The sequence below is a fragment of the Nilaparvata lugens genome, chromosome 1 (assembly GCF_014356525.2).
Source record: "Nilaparvata lugens isolate BPH chromosome 1, ASM1435652v1, whole genome shotgun sequence".
NCBI lineage: Eukaryota > Metazoa > Arthropoda > Insecta > Hemiptera > Delphacidae > Nilaparvata > Nilaparvata lugens.
In genome coordinates this window covers 55003586-55023796 of record NC_052504.1, presented here as the reverse complement: position 1 = coordinate 55023796, position 20211 = coordinate 55003586, and the positions used below count along the sequence as shown (strand labels likewise).

Genomic DNA, 20211 nt, shown 5'->3' with positions numbered 1-20211 from the left:
ATACGGTCAGACTTGATATGATATGAACCAAATTTCGTGGTTAAGTGGTCAAGTGGACATTACTGTCCAAACTTCGCCACTTCAACAAATAAAAAAATACATTTCATTCTCAGTCATTCTATTAAAATTGTTTTTCATCTTCATACTGTCGAATAATTGTTGAATATTATGTAAAATAAATTGTGACGTTCGCTGTATTGTTGATAGAAAAGTAGCTGGGTCATAATCTTCATAATAAAGAAATCGAATATTCTAATCAATCATAATTTTGTAATAGAAATTGTAATATCTTGATAAATTATTGATTTTTTCAGACCAGAAATGCCGGCTGACCAGAAATATTCAAGCCTGCCAGCTGAAGGTGTGTTGGTGAATGTAATCGGCATGCTGTTCGCCATTTTTGGCATTCTGGTTGTCTACATGGTGACTCACGCCGGCTACAAGCGGTACCCAAGACCCGAAGACAATGTTCTTCTCACTGGAGTTTCCGAGTAAACTCTCCAACCTCTCTAACAAGAGAACTCTTTAAATTGGCGAAACTAACTTGAAGCTTAGTTTAATAAGAGGATGTGTATCTTTGATTACTTTGTAATCGATCATTTTTGTTTTACTATAATGACGTATAATTACTTGTTTTTCAACTTGGCACAGAGAGGATGATCATCTTTATGCTTATTTATAATGGTGAGCGTGATTTGACACTAAAGCAAATCATTGTATGGATATCTTGATTCATCAAAATACTTTCAAGACTGATTTCAGGTAGCTTGTAGGATTCATAACTCTTGGAGGGCTGAATTAAAATCATATATTTTTAGGCTCATATTTTTCATTAAGCGCACATTCACTAATTTTTTCACAACTATAGTTGGATCTTCAACATTGTCTTTCCAATTTTCACCAATTGATAAATTTAAAACTCCAATCCATAGAAACTATTCGTCATGTTAAATAATAAGTTCTAAACCATAGAAATTCATTTGTCGCAAACAGGCCTTTCGCAATCATTTTGACTTCTAAAACTTCGACTTTCTTATGCATCTTTATTAGCTTTTTTCTTCATAAAAAATTATTGAAACTTATTTTGTTTCATCTTAATTACTTCTTCATAATAAAATTAATTGAAATATAAGTATTCCATAAACCAATGAAAGATAATTTTAATAAGTAATTTTCAGCATTTTCACTATGATTGGAAAATCACTAATCATGAAATTAAAAAGCCCCGACTACTTACCGTCAAGCTTTGCCATTTCTGTTCTATATCATCACCTGTAATGTTGAATGTTTCTCCGTGGATTTGTTTCATCATTGGTGCTTTTTTAAATGATGATATTGATTGTTGACTGCTAAATAATTGAATTTCAAAATAAATAATTTTGATACTAATTCACAAGATCATCTTTATTGCATCAATTCACAAAGTCGCACAATTAAAGCGTTCCAATAGAGCTGAAATATGTAGGCTCTATTTACTGATGAGTTTCTCTCACTTGTAAATTAGGATTGAGGCTGGCAACATCACCCTTAAAACTACTATCATTTGCTTTGGCCAAAGTAGATAGGTGCTAACTCTTCATTTCGAGATAATCTGAAAGAACTTTATGTCCATATGATTGTGGGTAGTTATGTGCTTAAAAGTGTACTAGTTATTTTTAATTTAATAGTAGTTCAAGTGTGTATAATAGCAATAGTTGAATGTAAATAAGGTTATTGGAAAAAATAACATACTATTGATAGAGTAGATAAAATAACATACTTCATCTATTGGATGTTACCAAGTTGTAAAAGTTGAAACACATATAAATTTACTACAATGGAACCGTTGCGGATTCTATGTAATAATAATCAATGTTGTGTATGCCAAATACTGAGATCTATATGTACGAAGCACATGATATGCCTTCTCGTTTCCATTATTATCAATTACAAAAATATTAATTTTTATAAAGGACCAATATTGAATAATGTCTAGGTGATTCAATGTCCATGCTGTGGGCTCTATTTTTGATTCATATTTATTAGCTTTTTTATGGTATACATTTCAAACTAATAGCTTTTTACTCATTGATTTTAATTTGTATTATTTGTAAAAGCTCACACACATATTTATCGATCAGGAAATAATAGAATATTATATATTATCATTCACATAGGCTACATAAGTTGATTTCACACCAAAGTGCGCCAATCTTTTATTTGTGTTGAGCATTTATTTCTAATGAGTTTGACTTGTGTTTGTGTGTGTGTGAGATATTGATTTCCTAACTTGTACCTATTTGTCACTAGTGTCATTCAACTTTTTTATTTATTAAACTATTAAAATCATAGAAAGTGTTTGTCATTTCAGCTCAACATACTACCTACTCTACCTACATCTACTACCAAATTTCATTTTCATTGATAGCGTAACCATAAGATTTTAGCTGTTTATAAATGTGATGAGAAATTTGCAAGGCTTATCAAGCAGCTGAATGGATTAGAGACTTAGTTTTTTCTGAAACGAATAGTGTTTATTTCCAGCTATTTAATTCTTCGACTTGAGAAATAGCCTGTAGGTTTAATAAATTTGTTAACACTATGTTCATTAGCACATGGAGGGAGGGCCTGCAATCAAAACTATTTTCAATTTTCACTGTTTTTGTTTTTTTTAGCATAAAACGCTTCAAATTTGTTCCAGTGGGCTTGGTATACTAAAGCTGCGTTTACACCAAAATGGCAAAATAATCAAAATGGCAGAATCAGTCGAAGATCTTGATTATGATTGTATCTACAATATGTTTCTCACAAAAATTATTCTGAAGAATCTAGCATCAATTCCAGACCGTCAGAGAGTATTGAGATGGACAAGAAAGTTGACAACATGTAATAGGACCTTGGATGAAAGAAAACTTAGAAATGACTTCATGTATTACCTGACTCTCAATGTCCAGAGTGGAGAATTAAGACCCTCCTTCACTGAGGACCCCCCTGCTGGACCATTACCTGCTATGGCTCAATTATTGCCTGGTGGAGCCGAAGCAACAGCTGAAGCCCTGGAAGCAACACAAAAGTTATTAACAAAATTTTAATTTTTCCGTCCTTATAGATTCTATTAGATTGAACGGAACTTGACAAACACATATGTTCATCATGTGAATGATAAGTTATGTTCAATCTAATAGAATCTATAAGGATAAAGTTATTAACATTTTGTTAATAACTTTGGTGTAAACGCAGCTTTAAGCAACATTCTTTATCTCATTGTTATCACTGTGCGATAAATTGAATTAAACTTGAGTAAATAACAGTAGAGTAATAGCTATAGTGAGGTCCACCTTATAATGACAGTATATGATCAACTTTGGTTTTGCTATCCTTGTCTATCATTCGACAAAGCCGGTGGTACTATCCTTTTCTAGGTCCACAACGATGCCAATTATGTTTTTGACAGTGTAGAAATATGATTAATTAATGCAGAGAATCGGCATCGCTATTCTTCTATCTTTATCCACTGTCATTATAACGTGGACCTCACTATAGGATTTTAATAAGCCCGAAGAAATTACCATGGCTGAAATTTACGAAAACGTTTTTTTTTTGCCTAACTTATTTATTCGATTTTACTTTGTATCAAACATGATTTATTTTCTAGTTAGTGTAGTCAGTAATTAACGAACATGATTAAAGGAAAACGCTATATCTTGGTATTCTTTTATGAAACATCATAGCCTTTTCCTACTTTCTACTTTAATTTTATTCATGCTACATATTGTGTTTTTGAGTATCCAATTTTATCATGGAACAATGTAAACATATGTAGGCCTCATTCATAAACAATTGTCGAGACGTTAGAAACGGACGGACGATAACGTTATTTATCTTAGCCAAGCACTCTTTGGGAATCAATAACATCTTAGCAATCAATCAGAACGATTCTGGTAATACTAAGCGTGCATGGCGAAAGCGTGTTCTTTAATAGTTTTTTAATACGATTCAACAGGTTGAATGTCTAAAGATTTCAAACAGTATGAACATTGTTCATAGCTGCATCACCAATAATTTATCAGTATGTGTTTAGTTTTGTAACATTAAAATTTATTCGAAACTAGCAGGTAACCCGTGCTACGCAACGTTTCAATTAAAAACTTGACTAACTGAGAACTTAACCTATTGAAATATCTTGAAGAATTTAAAGTAGGCCTATAACCATCCTCGGTAAATTAGGAATTAATATGAGATCAAAATTTCAAGTTTGAATTGAAAAATTCTCAACATTTCATAATTTCAAATTTGTGAATTTTCCATCCCGTACGTGTATAAGCCAGATCTTTCCTTTATTATAGTATATTTTAAATTTCATTTTTTTTTTTCATTTTCATCCACTGACCACCTATGAAGGGGTATACGGATTCGTCAATTATATTCTAAGTCAACAATCTTCAAGTCAATCTTTGCATTTCATAATGCAAAAAGAATTTACTAGAATAAGGAAAAGCCTGCAACCACTCCTCCCTCACCTTAATTCTAAATTTCTCACCTGTGAGAGTCTTTATATTTGTTGGCAATGAATTATAAAGCCGAATTCCTGCACTCTTTACCCCCCTCTCATACATACTAGTTCAATGAATGTCGTCTCTGAGGTTTTGTCTATAAAACCTATTTTTATTCTTATCAATAAAACAAAGATCCTCCAAAATATAATTATACACCTGGTAGTGGAAAAATCTTTAACTCTGAAATAATCTCTACAACTTGTTCTAATAGATTCACCCACCATCACTCTAACTGCCCACTTTTGAATCCTGCATATATTTATATAGATTATAATTATTATAGTCTCTGCTATTGATATTAATTTCTAATCTATTTCAGCTAGTTTTCGATGTGCAATAATTATTAGCCGTTATTGAAATTCATAATGGCACTTAACATGATCGCGACATTGAAATCATCATTTCATTTTGATTGAACTTTTCATGGTCATCTTCACGCATCGAGACCAACTCAGGCACTTCAATGCAAATACATTTGGATTTCCAGTAGTGCTGAAATTCAAAACGACGCCGGTGAGGTCAGTGGTTGAGTGTGACGATGCGGGTTGACCTATCAGACCAAGGAGCCAGCAATCGAGAAGGACTAATCTAGGAAAGTGGGAATGGTTATGGTCGGGTCGTTATCATTCTCTACAGCTAAACGTTTGCTTGAAGGCGCTCAGGATGTTCTCAACAAACTCAGGTATGTTTTCTCAGTTGAATTGGGGCTTAATTCAGTCATTACAATCATAAATTTAGCAATTAAATCGAAACCTTTGCACCTAATTTTGGAATTATTTTTTCATTTCATTGATTTTGATTATGTGTAATGGGAAAAAGATTTTCGCGTCGAGGTAATAGTAATATTAGTTGATAGTTCAGAAGTTCTAATAGGTTGTATAGTTGTCAAATACAAAACTTTAAAACTTGAATTTGTATTCTTGAAAACAGAAGCTTGAAGCTCTAAAATAATAATTCTTGTATTATTTTTATTCTTTTAAAATATCCAGATATCATCAGATTGGCATTCTTATTCAGTTACGGCTGTTGAAAATTGTAAAATAATGTGATTGAGATAACCCATGAATAATCATTATTGAAAATAATTCCTATGAAGAACACAGAAAAAGGAAAATTTGCTTTGTGTGTATGGTGGTAGCTATGTAATTGTAAAAACTTTATTTCCAAATCACCATTATCTTTAACTATAACGGTATCCATAAACTCTCCATAAGAAAAATAATAAACTCTAATTTTTAAATCAAATATTTTTAGCTGTCAAACACTCAATTTTCATTAACATGAATAATTCAAGTATTATTATTCTGATAATTACAAATGGAATATAATCCAATTGAGCAAAGGCCTAATCCAATTGAATCGGTTTTTTAAGGATCGTAAGTTATCATTTTTACGAAATTGAGTTATTGTATTTTAATGATTTTTATGGGAAAACCCCTCTTCAATTATTGTTATCATATTGTGATGATTTAAAAATGTGAATTTTACTTTCCTTATAAATAAGAACTTGATTGTTTATTAGAGTTTGGGAAAAACAGAATAAAAGGAGAATTTTATTTATCGACCGATGTTGTAGTGAATTGAAGGCTGTAGTGTAGTGATAGTGTATTTACTTTGGGCTATAGTGTATCGACTTTTAGATATGCATAATACAGTAGACTACCGTCATAAATAACATGACATACAGTAATATATAATCTATTTTTCGTTTAATAGTTCTTAGTCTGACACTAAGAATGTGAATTAACGTTGTAATTAGTCTTTGATTGTTGTTTTGAACACATTTAAATAGAAGTACCAAATTTATTATTTTATTTCGTGCTCGAATAGTACCTAGTTGAGAAACAACAGTATTGAAACTTAAATGACTGGCCATGTTAAGTGGTCTTTTTTAAGACCGAGGCTCTATGATGGGCATCACATAAATACGATTTGAAATGTTGAGTCGGGTCCCATTACAGCAGTTTGGAACTGAAGAAAGTTTTTGAATCTATTGTATTTTGTCAGGGCTTTAGTTCCTAACCAATAGGCTGGTATTAGACAGAGCTGTATTAAACCTTTTTGCTACGAGGACAAACCTCAAGGAAGGTACGTAATTGTTGAAAACATTAACTTAATCCTATGCAAATGCACCGGTATGGTAGTTTTCAAATTTTTTTTTAAATTTTAAAAACAGTATTCTCTTTTGATAACGTATCGTTAGGAATAGGCTAATTGATTCTAAGGATCCTGGGTCTGGAAATCTCTATGTAATTCTCTTTCAAACTGTGATCCCAACTGTTTCATCGTAAACGCCGTTAATATCCTATACTATTAAACGAGCAATTTCTGTTTATATGTTTGTATTTCACCGGATCTCGAAAACGGCTCTAACGATTCTCACGAAATTCAGAACATAGTAGGTAGTTTGTAATATAAAAATTCGATTGCACTAGGTCTCATCCCTGGGAAAACTCGCTGAAGGACATTAAAAGGATAATTATTATTCATCATTGGAAAAACAGCTGATAATAATTATTTTGTCGTCTGTTGATGATGAAAGTGAGTGAGCGAGTTCATGTGTTTGAGATTGTGTTGACTCAGCTGTTGAACTTTTGTAATCATTCAATCAGGTACTTGGTGCCGGTTGCAAAAAACCGGGTTATTTTCAATCCTGATTAATTCCAGTAGATCCATCTTTTTGAAATGGTCTTCTCTGATTTGGCTCGCGTGAAATTAATCAGGATTAAAATTTAACCGGCTTTTCTGCAACCGGGCCTTTGTGAGGAAAATTTTTGCATTCCTCTGGGAATTAATCTCAATTTACTGTGATAAGATAGAACATTTCTGTCTGAACTATGAATGTTATTATAATTTCTTCTTTCGTAAAATTTTTTTAATGCTTTTGTACTCCAGAGCGGAGCTCGTTCCCCGATATTACGGTTATTAAATTACCTACTAATATCACCCACATCTATAAAATATATTGTAATTTCAGAATTGAATATTAATTTATTTTATTGCTTTATACTTGTAAATGAACAAGTTATATTTGTTGATCGAATACATTTAAGTTCATTGAAAATAATATTATTCTCATTCAATTTTTTTATTTCTATTAAGTCATTTATCAGGTTATCAAACTGCTTACCAATTTCATCCCTCACACTAAATATTCTACAAAATTATATATAGAAAATCGATAAATCTTGTTTTGTGTTTAGTCTAATTGGAAGACTCATTTATTGGATAACATGAGAATCTAATAATTAGGCTATTGGATTATTGATGTATAATAATCAATCCATTCACATTCAGAGTTCCATATAATTGCAATTAGGTGTAATAACTTATGTGGATGAAAATATAAATATACTTCATTTGATATTTCCAGATTGCTGGTGACAATAGACCTGTGGTATGCTGTGATGTGTTGTATAACGGTGCATTATAGTACAGCCCTAATTGAATCAAACCTCAAGCAATGCCAGTAAGCTGCCAATTCCAGTCGTGGGTGTTATACCTATATTACATTACCGTTAATAAAACTGATTCTCATGGACTGTGATCTACTTCTATTAGTCTGACTTCAGTTTTCTTGTTGGAGCCGAATTGAAGAAAAGAAAACCATTGGCATGAAACCGTCAAATTGGGCAGTGTTTTTGATCTATCTGGCTCTGATCAGTTGGATCGAAGTGGGTCATACAACAGGTACATTTTTTATTCTCTAAAATTTCTTTCCGCTTTCCACTATAAGTTATCTACAAGCTCACTTTAGTAAACTAATTTCCCAGAAGTAAGTCTGTATGGATTGAAAATAATTATTTCGACGCAAAATATGTCTAAAATATCTTATTTATGTTCCTTTTTAACTCAAAAAATAATTATCATTCCCATATTTTTACAAGAATATATATTTTTTTAATTAGAATAATTTAATGCTGACGTTTGAAAAGGTGAAGAGGTTGTCGGTTCAATGAATTTATTTTAGTAGAGATTCTACTATTCCCACAATGGAATTGCACATTTTTTATTAGTTGTTGAGTGTTCTATAAAAATCGTTGGACTGATAACACATTTTCAAATCAGGAGGCATGCGGAATGGGGAATGAAAACTCACTTTAGTTCTAAGGCAACTTAATAGAAAACTACATAATAATAATTAGGAACATTTTTTCTCTTAATCGTACATCAGATCCGTACTTTATTTTAAAACAAATATACATAAATATAAATTTCAAAAAATTACAAAATCAGTGGTTTATTTTTAATTATTAAATAATAAGTGAAATTTCAGAAAGAAATCTACCACATGAAATACTTGAAGGATATGGTATACACTAATCGAAATTCATGCTAAGATTGTTAGAAAACATTTCAAAAAAGTTTCCATCTTTGATTTCTCATGACCGAATACTCCGGTCTTCTCTATATCACTATATCTGTAAAATGTATCACTACCTATATTATGAAAATTTCTAAACAACTTATCTTTTAATGTTTATATTTATTTGATAACTTATCTATTTATTCATAATAAGAGTTTCAATTCTCAGTTGACATTGAAATTCTGTATTTTCAGATATTTTAAACTTCTTGCAACCCGACAACATTTGTGATGGATCTTACGATCACCGACTTGCAGTCGATTTGAGGGATAACATCGACCTTGATCCACATGTCTGTACAAGACCTTGCTTGGAGTATGAACGACCCAGAATATGCTATTATCGGTTCGTTTTAGAACCGTACACTTCCCTTGGGCTGTGAGTACTTTCAAATTTTTGACTATGAATAAGTTTTATTTTATCAAATAAGTAATAACCTACATAATATTTAGACGATTCGAGACAAAATTAAGAAATAGAAGAAGTTTTGGGAAATAGCCTGTTTTTTATTTTCTGACTATTGTATTGTTTGCTCTATACAATAAATAAATAATATTCATTTCAATTAATTTTCATGTAATTGATGGACATTGAAAATTACTTCAATGAAATTGAAGTAATGAAATGAATTAGCCGCTAGTAACTTAGTCTCTACTTGTCTAGTCTTCAAGCCGATTTATTCGACCAGAGCTGAAGATGTGCTCTATCTAGTCAATCATTGATTCTTTAAACATAAATTTGTTGTTGACATTGGAGTGTGAAAAATAGAATGGAATAGAAAACTAAATTACCAAAGGTTTGGTTTTGTGCTACTATGAAGATGTTTTGATTGTTATACTTTAAAGTCTTATTATGAATTATTATTATTTGGTCTTTTATTTTTATTGAAATATTTATGTATTTTGTTTTATTTTAATTTGGACAGTGCTTGTCGATCATGCCCAGCTAACATCACTGACTGCAGTCTTCCTGGCTGTGTCCCTGCTAACGGAATAGAAAAATCCATTCTGACTGTAAACAGAAGACTTCCAGGTCCTTCAATCCAGGTAATATCATTGCGTGTTAGTTTTTTTACAATATGTCTCCTTTTTTGTTCTCCATCAAAAAATATCTTCACAAATAGCTTCAGGATTTACACTTATTATTTTTGTTATAGGGTATGTTTTCTTTGTCACTGAAGAAATCCAATAATTACTTATTAGTATGTACCCGTGCTTTGCGGAACTCATTTGATGAATAAGTCATTTTATGCAATAGAATTATCTATAATTTATTTTACGACATTATTTGTCATTTTTCGTTTTTCAATTTGTTCATTTCATCCATCTCAATTCTTGAATGCAGAAAATTTTCCGATACCAAATGATTTTTTTAAATTCATATTTTTTGTTTCTGATTCAAAAAATCGCAAAAAAATTATATTTTTCTTTATTCTAAAGTTTTATAGATTCCTTCCCAATTTTCGAGGAATAAGCTATATTCAAATTTAGGTGTTTCAAATCATTCCTGTTTTCTTGGAATTCGGATCTCTTATCTTGACTACATAAATTGATGTCACATTAATTAAAGGTTTTATTCTAACAGTGTAAATCATCCGCTTGAATTAAACAGAAGCAAACATCTTCAACCAAACAGAAGATAGAATAAAATAAAATATAGGCCTGAATACTCATAAAACATTTTAGTTTATATATTTTTTGTCTTTGTTGAAGATATGCAAAGGTGACACTGTTGTGGTGGACGTGAAAAATAAGATGCCAGGAAGGAGCACAACAATCCATTGGCATGGGATAACCCAGGAAGGATATCAATACATGGATGGTGTGCCGATGGTCAGCCAATGTCCAATAGAGGAGGGTACAATATTCAGGTACAAATACAGACCATCAATGGCGGGCACTTACTTCTGGCACTCACACGATGGTAAACAACCATACTCTCTTTCATAATTTAATAATATTTTGTTGAATTAAATATTTAGTCAGTTACATTGTTTATATGAAATGCAATTCGCAGTTTGCATTGAGTGTGAAGTTTTTTAAGCATAAGGCAATAAACATCAAATTTCAAGCTTTTTTGAATTACAGTATAAATTCTTGTATTTCAAAAATTCTTAATTCAGTATAATTGCATCAAAAATGATACCTCCTGTAAAGTATCCTTTATAGCTTCCATTGCAATTTACACTAATCATATTTTTCTGATTTCGTCTCAGGTCCGTGTATTTTTGCATCACCTTTCAACTTGACACTAAAATTGTCTCTCTTTGTACTGAATTGAGACTTAGAAGTTGACAAAGTGTAAAAATTATTGAAACTACAAATTGAACAATTACAAAGCTGCAATCACTGTATTAAGACTTAGAAGTTATCAAAGTGTAAAAATTTTTGAAAATTCAAATTGAACAATTACAACGCTGCAATCACAATTGATATTAGTGCTTCAATAAGTAGTCAAGGGCTAACGGTTTGTTTTGCTTTTGTTCAGGTTTTCAGAAGCAGGATGGCATCCTTGGTAGTCTGATTGTGAGACAGCCTATCTCTCAAGAGCCAAATGCTGAGCTGTATGACAGAGATTTGCCGTCACACTACCTCTTGATCGCAGACTGGATGAGCACTACCTCTGATGAGAGGTTTCCGGGTTACACCACCGAGCAAAATAAAAATAGCATTGGTCAAGACACGTTGTCGTTTCTGATTAATGGAAAAGGCCTCACTCAGTATGCGGTAAGAAAACGAAATTGTCAGTATGAATATTGAGATACAATAATGTCCTAGAACTCAAGTAGGTGGTATGTCTATTTGTTAGAAAGATTTGTTGAATATCATTGCCTCTCACTCATATATTGAGCTCTAGTCTTCTCATATCTATAATAAATTATAATTCTAAAGTATGTATTACACTATTATTGTACATTATAACAACTTACAGCATGTGAAGAATCAATTTTTGAAAAGTGTTTACACTTTTTGATTAACAATCTATGTATTATATGTTTGAATATCATATTAGAAATATATGAGTGGAGCAGAGAAGTTTGCGTAGGCCTACTTCAGTTAGTAGTCCTGAAGCAAAGGCTGCCATTATGTAGGTGGTGGAAACGCCTTACAAGAGGGGATTTTAGGTCTTTTCATGCTTAACTCACTATCATGGAGTGGAAGAATGTGCAATGCAATACAAATTTGATGTGTAGGTTTACTTTTCTACCAGTCATCCATCACTGCTATGAAATGTGGAATTTGCATCCCATGGGCGTATTTCAGGATAGCAGTCAATTCTTTTATGGGCGGATAACTTCAGAGAACTGGTGAAGTGGAGAAGAAAAACCTTGACTTCATGTACAATATTTGCACAACATGGACATTGTGTCACCATCTTCTTTCCCCACTACTGACTCACCCATCATAAAATAGCTTCTTTGTAAATAAATAAGCGCAGTATATTCGTCCTCAGATGCCAACCACAGACTCAACTAATAATTGGACGGTGAACGATGACCCGTTCCTGCTGGATGACCTGTTCTTAACACCGTCCTCGGCGAGGCAGAGCACCCCGCTGGCCACATTCAAGGTGGTACAGGGCCTCAGGTATCGCTTCAGGCTGATTGCTGGCGCATGTCTGCACTGCGCCTTCCAGGTGTCGATCGAGGGACACAGACTCACGCTCATTGGCACGGGCGCTGACAGTTTGGAGCCATCTATTGTCGACTCGGTTGTTATGTCTTCAGGTAATTATTTCATTAATTGCCTAAAGATATGAGAATAAGGTACTTAATATTACACGGTATGTTGATATTTTTGTTGTTCAATTTCGAATTTCAAATTTTCACCAATTATCTCTGTTTTCATGAATATTGAATTAGATTTCTCGATTAATTGCAGAGGAACCCATTTCATATTTTTTGAGACTATTGGTCATGTTTTAGACTAAAATAACAGCACTGTATACTATGTTTTTAAAAAGGAGAGACTAAGCCAAATAGGGATGTGCGTGCAAGTTTCAAACTCTAAAAATGTAATTTTTCTTGTTTTTTTACTATATTTTTAGTAATGAGAAGGTTAAGTTGTGAAACAGATATGTTTCTTATTTTTCACTTTATTGTTTATTTTTATGATACTTTAAATCGACTTTGAAGGAAATCCACAAGAGTGATAATCAAATATACAATATGATCACAAAAACTGACATTCTTACTGTACTTCCAATTCATCCGCTGATTCATATTGTAGGTGAACGATTCGATGTGGTTCTTGAAGCAAATAAAAGCCCAGGCGATTATTGGATAATGGTTAGTGGTTTGGATACATGTTTGGACGCTAAACAAGTTGCAGTCTTGAAGTATGTCAGCTCATTTGGAGAAAGCACCGGCTCACATCGGAGGCTTGTTACCATTGATGGGGAGCCCTTGAAATCTGTTCCTGTAAACCCACCTTTCAGTCCTCCGGGACAACCGCGTGGTGTGGTGAGTTATTAAACTGCTTCAGTTTAACTTTTCATATTTCTGTATGGAATGTACTTGTATATGTTGTGTAAAAGTCTTCTAAATTATGAAATTTTTGTAATTTTCAATAAGTGAAATAATTAAACCAAAATCATATTAAATTTCTCAACAAGAACGACTAGAAACATTACACACAGATGAAATAAATGTGAAACTGCACTCTTATCAAAAATAAATGGTTGAATTTGCAGTAGTAGAAGTCTTTGAAGTGGTTGACAGTATTTCATTTGGCTTCTCGTTCAACAATATTATTATAGAAACATTATAGATACTCCACATGCTTTACCTTTCTATGAATGTAATTTCTCCATTCATTCTAGTATTATTGAGGTTATAAAAAAATTGCGCTCTTCATCAACAATGAATGTATTCATTAATAACAAAAATGCTATTGGTGTGATTATATTGTATTTTATTGAAATAAAAAAACAATATTTTTCATATCTATAAATGCAATAATTATTTAAAACTGTTTCAGTTATTTTACTTTTTCTTCTTCTCTATCGAACCCTTCTGCCTTTCAGCGTCGGGTAGTTTTGGTCCTCGGTCCATCGTCTCCACTCCAGTCTATCGCCCATCATTCTCCGCATCTCCCGCCAACTCCTTCCTCGCATCTCCCCCAACCTCTCCATATAATCCTGGTATGCTAGCCGTGGTCTGCCCCTTGGTCTTTTTCCCTCCGGTTTGGCTTCAAGGAACTGTCTTATTTTCTTTGTTTCGTCAGCCCTGCTTGCGTGCCCCAGCCACTTCAACTGCCTCTCCTCCAGTATCCCACTCACCGGCCTCACCTCCAAGTCCTGCCTCACAGTTTCATTTCGAATACGGTCCCTCCTATTTTTACCCACTATTCTTCTGAGGTAGCGCATTTCCGCTGCTGTGACCCTACTCATGTGCTTATCCAAGGTGGTCCAGCCTTCTGCTCCATACAGCATTGTGGGCAAGAACACAGTTTTGAATATTTGCAGCTTTGCATGTTTGCTCGCCTCTCTCTTACCCACAATTGTATTGCATATTGACTAATACACTTGGTTCGCCTTCTTTACTCTATTCAACACCTCTTGGTCTATCCTTCCGTTTCTATCTATAATTACTCCAAGGTATTCATACTCACTGACCTGGTCCATTCTCCTCTCATTACACTGGATTTCCAACTTCTGTTCTTCTGTCTTTCCCACTTGCATGAACTTGCTCTTCTCCACATTTAGATGCATACCTTTTCTCTCCAGCTCCTCTCTCCATTCCACTATAGCATTCTGGAGTTTTTCTTCTGTATCCTCTATCAATACAATATCATCTGCATAGAGCAGGGCTTGATCCATGATTGGCTGTAATCTCCAATAACCCACTACCGCTCTTTGGGTTCTTCTCTTACAAATTTTGTGAACCTCGTCCATGTAATTGATGAAGAGCAGTGGACTCAGACTATCTCCTTGCTTAATACCTTTTGTCATGCTGAAGTGGTTGGACAATTCCCCATTGAGCCTAACAAACCCTTTTGGACTGCTGTACACAGATTTGATGCCTCTCATCAATTTATTTGGGACTTGCTTTGCTTGAAGTGCCTTCCATATTTCTTCTCTGGGTACAGAATCAAACGCGGCCTTCAGATCCAGGAATGCCAGGAACAAGTCTTTTCCTCTATCCAGACACTTTTCTATTATCATTCTCAAGCAAAAGACGATCATGAGTCTGTCTGTTTGGCCTAAAGGCAGCCTGCTCCTCCTCTATCCGATGTTCCAGCACCATTCTCAGCCTTCTTTCTAAAACTCAGTTATTTTACACTTACTAATAATAACTATTCTTGGAATTTGATTGCCTACTAGTTAATCCTTGGTTGTCCTATGATATGATGACGTTCTTATAGGATTACATCAATTTATTGGGGTATTTAACATCTCATCTAGGACTAATGAAATTGGTTATGTGAAAAGTTATTTGATTGAATCATTTTACTTGATATTTTTGTATTTTCAGGTATTCAACCCAAGCAACGAAGATTGTCGAGGAGCTTTCCCAGAAGGGAAGGAGAAGATCTGCGTCAATCAATTGCTGAGTAGAGAGTCGACTCCGCGACGGCTATTGTGCCGGAAGCCAGACATCAGGCTCATGCTCGTCACTGGTTTCCACCAATTCACACTAGAGGAGCAGTTCCAATCCAATCGATACAGTCGATTCTTGAGTGAGTACTGAGTGAATTTTTTAATTAAAATTGTTCTAGATATCATACAAATTGTACTGTAAATTTAATTTCCGTCTCCACAGCCAACAAAAGACAAACCTTGAGTGTTGACAGGAACAGGAATTCAATTATTATTTGAAGTTGATTGCTTTTCAATCTACATCTGTATAATCTAAATCTAAAATTACTTAATTTATGAGTAGATAATGAATTCACTTTATATTTAAGACAATACAATCCGAATTGATTTTAATAAGTAGTGAAGATATTTATTAATTTCCTTTTTAATCTTAATATGATACCTATAATATGGTACGCATGAATGAAAAGGCTTAACACGGTTTGGATTCTTCAGCCTAAAACTGTAACTTACCCTTCACAAAAATATTCAGAGTTATTCTAAACAGATAAACAGATTTTTTTAAATTCATGTTTACCAATAAACCTATTTTTCAAAAATAATATCTATTAAAGTACTAATCCGAAATTAACAATATTTGTACCAATGGCAAGATAAAAATTTGAAATTTTGTTTTTCAAAATATTTACATTGGGCCCCTATCGGACTAGGCAGCCAGGTCACGCAGTCAGGCGGGCGGGTAGTCGCTCACTCCGTCACCGGACCTTGTAGGGCAGCTACGTTTTGGTTACCAGTGTGGTGCTGGGCTCGACTGCCTGAATGACTAGTCTGGTGACGGAGTCCTAATGCCCTAGTCTGGTGACGGAGTCCTAATGCCCTAGTCTGGTAACGGAGTGAGCAACCGTCCGCCCGGCTGGCTGAGTGACCTGGCTGCGCGTCTGACAGTGGAATCCTGAGGTAATTATTGTGATAAATAAACTTTGGTATTTTCTATTTCCATTGGTATGAAGTTTGTTCGTTTTAAATGAGTACTTTAATAAATATGAATGTCCAAATTAGATCCATTATTAACTCTGTATCAAATCCTTTTTTGATAATTTATTGAATTATGATCACATCACAAAATTTGAATTTTAAATCTGAAAGCATAAATGCGAATTTCAATAAAAATATGGACTGTGAAAAATAATATATATGTGGACATAAAAAACGTTTGGACTTGAAATGAGGCCCAGACATCTGAAAATCACTTCAATGATGCATCGACCTAATTCAAAATATAGTTTTGTTACGAATACGTGAATGGAGCGAATTTCGTTATTTTCAAATCATCACTGCCTAAAGAATCACCTTTTCCTATTAGACAAAGATTTTACTCTAAATGAATCAATAATTATTGTTGATGTAACTAAAATAACTTAAGTTGAAAAATTATTTTCTTTCGCAGTTCCACAAAAAGGCCTGATGTTTGCTGGTTTCATCAACAACATCACCAACATGCCAGCACCTTCACCTCTCATGACCCAAATCCGTGACATTCCTCAACATTTATTCTGCGATGATCTGATGCCCAAGAAACATAAAGAGTGCATTCATCTCATCCAAATTCCTCTTGGCTCTGTTTTAGAGCTAGTGATGGTTGATGGAAGTAAGTAAATTCTTCATATTTTGTTATATTAAGTGTGACCTCCACCATTGTTCTAAAATAATTTTGCATCAATAAGATGAGGAAACAATAATTCTATTTTGTTTCTACTTTCTATCTCATTCACTCTTCACCCTCAATTGTGATGTAGGCCTATAATCAGATCACAATGCCGGATACAAGATTCACGAGTTTAAACTCTATTAAAAAGGCGATACTCTCAGTATTAAATACCGTAGTTTATGTATAGCTTGCTTTTTACATGCATTCAAAATAGTATAAAGTGGAACTATCAAATACTGGAAATTTTCAATCAAATGTGTGACATTAAATCATTAAAATTGAATCCAATTGGATTGGATTGGATTTATTATAAAATCTATGATCTGGGACATATTTCTATATTTTTTATCTCTGATTAAAATTCAGCTACAGAAGATTATTAAGATCCAGTACAAAATTCATTTTTACAACAGATCACTAGAATTAAAAATATCTTATTTCACAGAACAAATGAATCCTTTTCGTTTGTATAATATAATCGTAAAATTTTATTTCAACGCATATCATTATTATTATTATTATTATTATTATATTATTATTATTATTATTATTATATTATTATTATTATTATTATTATTATTATTATTATTATTATTATTATTATATTATTATTATTATTATTATTATATTATTATTATTATTATTATTATTATTATATTGAAATTGAAAAAAAATCGCCTTTCTTATCTCAGAATTGAGTCGACGAATATTTTTTTAGGAATCGACTGCTTCTCATTTGACATCGTTTAGGTCTGATCGTATCGTACAAACTTTTACAATGATATTCAAAATTATTACGGTATTGAATTATTCTAATTTTGATTTCTGATTTTGCAGTTGGACAGATAAATTCAACATTGGCTCATCCCATGCACTTGCATGGCTACAATATGTATGTAACCGATATGGGAAAGCTACCTGAAGCAAGTCTCAAAGACCAACTGACGTGGCTGACTAACTTATTGGATAGCAGATCAAAGTCTCGCGACTTCCTGCCCAAAGTCGATACTTTATCAATACCGGGCTATGGATACATTGTGACAAGAATATTAGCTGACAATCCAGGTACTATATGCTTTTAAATAGTAGTGTTGCTACGGATTTTATCTTGTTTTTATTCAACTTTTTTAATGTAGTCACAATTTTCCAAAGAATATGATATTTTCATAAATCTTTGGAAAGTACTTAGGAATTGCGTACTTTCGTTGTTAGCACTACCGTACTCACAAATAGGCTACTTTAAACACAACTACCTACAGTACACCATTGAAAGTTTAACATTTTTATCATTGAAAATCAATAATTGTTATGTTATGTTGAAGCTCAATCATTTTAAAATGATTTTCAAGCCATTTGAAGCCAGAAGCCCTGTAGGAAGTGAACGTTTTGATTATTTCGATGGTTAGAGAGATTGTTTGTTGAAATCAGTTGCGCCTAAATATTAAATTGATAGGCTATGTATTCCTTATTTCGATAGACTGGATATGAGGAGTAGAATAGGTGCGTGAATTTCTTTATCTTCAGTATTAGTTTTGTTTAATTCCGTCCCTTTATGTGGATATTTGACACAATTATTTCTGTTTATATGTTTTATGTGATATTATTCAAGTTATCGATGAAGTATGAGAGCTACTTACATTCTCGTGACCAAAATACCAAATAAGCATTTTAATGAATATGTAATTTATGTTATTATATTAATGATATGTTATTTGATTTTTAGTTTACTTCATTGGAAACTAGTTTTCATGAACTATGGCAAACTTATGAAAAGTATTTTTCTTTCTTGAATTTATTCCAATAACCCCTTCCGAGTTTGAAAGTTTGATATTGATTGTTGCAGGTTACTGGATGCTGCATTGCCACTTCATATACCACAGTGAGGTGGGAATGGTTTTGAACTTGAAGGTTGGAGACCAATGGGATTTACCACGAATTCCCAGAGGATTTCCAAAATGTGGGAATTTCTTACCCAAAGTTTAAGTGCTTAATCATTATTCTCTGATCTCTGTAACACCAAATACTAAATTTAGTAATAAGTAATTGAACTCTCAACTCCAATAAGCGTCGTACTAACATTGTTAAGAACATTTAACTCAAGTGTAGAGCTAATCAGCTCACAGTGATTCTAAGCATTTGCTGTTTTCCGTAACATTGAAGTAAAAGGGACTGATTAGTCGCCAATTTTACATTGTTTGACGTACGTGACCTTCAACTAACTTGTCCAATTTTAACTGTATAGACTTTTGTAAGTTGCTATTATTCACGTGTTTGGTTCGTGATTCAACATATAAACTAATATGAGTATTTTGTAAAACATAATTTCAATAATTTTTTATTACTTTAATTGGGTGATGTTGGTGCGAGGCAGTAAATGAGATGACCACAAATGCGATATTGCATTTACAACGCTTCCATATTACGAACACAAACAATGATATTGTTATTTGTGGTAACTAAATGACTATGTTCAATGTAGCTAATAAATGAATGTTCATTGGCTTTCTAATGTCAGTCGTATCCATCCTCGTGTTCTCTTTGGCTCAGTCCTATCATGGTTTCAATAATTTATTATTTTCGGTCAAACAACTCGTGATGGCATTTCTTCATCGAACAATGCAGCTAGTATGTTTCTGGCTGTCAAAATGGCCATTTCACCCCGAGTCCTGATTGTTGCGTTTCCTTGATGAGCTGTTATAACTGTCGAACAGAGATTAGGAAGGTTGTTATTGATTCTATACTTTGTCTGATGAGAAACCAAAGTTAATCATAATTTAATATTTAATTTTGATTTGTTTTTAATTCCAGTTGGTTTTTTATTAGGCTGTTATTTTTATACTGTACTACTATGCCATGAACCAACTATTTATATCTACCCTATTTCATAGAATATATATAATACCATACTATTTCCAATTTTTACTACAGTATAATTTGAATGAGTTATTCAAGAAGCTCATTTATAGATTTGGTACTCATATATGTAAGAAAAAAGGTACAGACTGTTATTGTTTGTCAACTCGAGTACGAGAGTCTTGTTAAAGAAATTGATTGTAGAGGA

General features: G+C 32.9%; 3 protein-coding genes across 19 annotated transcripts in view; 2 read left to right on the top strand and 1 right to left on the bottom strand.

Moving 5' to 3' along the window:
- The window catches only part of LOC111053445 (cytochrome b reductase 1), a 73968-nt gene extending 71639 nt beyond the window's left edge, over nucleotides 1–2329 (top strand). For 10 of the 12 annotated variants that reach the window (XM_039437059.1, XM_022340340.2, XM_039437104.1 and 7 more), the window contains one exon: nucleotides 315–2328. In XM_039437059.1, coding sequence (XP_039292993.1) covers nucleotides 315–495 — 181 coding nt within the window. In that variant the 3' untranslated portion in view covers nucleotides 496–2328. Of the gene's footprint in view, nucleotides 1–314 lie in introns of all 12 variants that reach the window. The other 2 variants (XM_039437086.1, XM_039437049.1) reach the window with 1 other exon arrangement.
- A 2755-nt stretch (nucleotides 2330–5084) lies between these two features.
- On the top strand, nucleotides 5085–19652 carry LOC111053442 (laccase-9). 2 transcript variants are annotated; one of them, XM_039436998.1, is made up of 12 exons: nucleotides 5085–5217; nucleotides 7909–8225; nucleotides 9097–9280; nucleotides 9828–9948; nucleotides 10615–10825; nucleotides 11390–11628; nucleotides 12356–12629; nucleotides 13132–13364; nucleotides 15378–15582; nucleotides 16890–17090; nucleotides 17988–18215; nucleotides 18994–19652. In XM_039436998.1, the coding sequence occupies exons 2-12, from the start codon at nucleotides 8150–8152 to the stop codon at nucleotides 19131–19133; spliced, it is 2112 nt and encodes a 703-aa protein (XP_039292932.1). In that variant the 5' UTR covers nucleotides 5085–5217; nucleotides 7909–8149; the 3' UTR covers nucleotides 19134–19652. The 2 variants fall into 2 exon arrangements, with proteins under 2 accessions (XP_039292932.1, XP_022196029.2); XM_022340337.2 differs by lacking the exon at nucleotides 5085–5217 and adding an exon at nucleotides 6455–6623.
- Nucleotides 19473–20211, bottom strand: part of LOC111053443 (glyoxylate reductase/hydroxypyruvate reductase) — a 10580-nt gene continuing 9841 nt past the window's right edge. For all 5 annotated transcript variants that reach the window (XM_039437014.1, XM_039437020.1, XM_022340338.2 and 2 more), the window contains one exon: nucleotides 19473–19850. In XM_039437014.1, the coding sequence (XP_039292948.1) occupies nucleotides 19732–19850 (119 nt within the window). In that variant the 3' untranslated portion in view covers nucleotides 19473–19731. The remainder of the gene's footprint in view (nucleotides 19851–20211) is intronic.

Excerpts from the sequence above, each read along its gene's own strand:
- LOC111053442 (XM_039436998.1), top strand. The coding sequence starts at position 8,150 with ATGAAACCGTCAAATTGGGCAGTGTTTTTGATCTATCTGGCTCTGATC. Across the intron at positions 9,281-9,827 it reads CCGTACACTTCCCTTGGGCT|TGCTTGTCGATCATGCCCAG; the intron begins GTGAGTACTTTC and ends TAATTTGGACAG. Across the intron at positions 9,949-10,614 it reads TTCCAGGTCCTTCAATCCAG|ATATGCAAAGGTGACACTGT; the intron begins GTAATATCATTG and ends TCTTTGTTGAAG.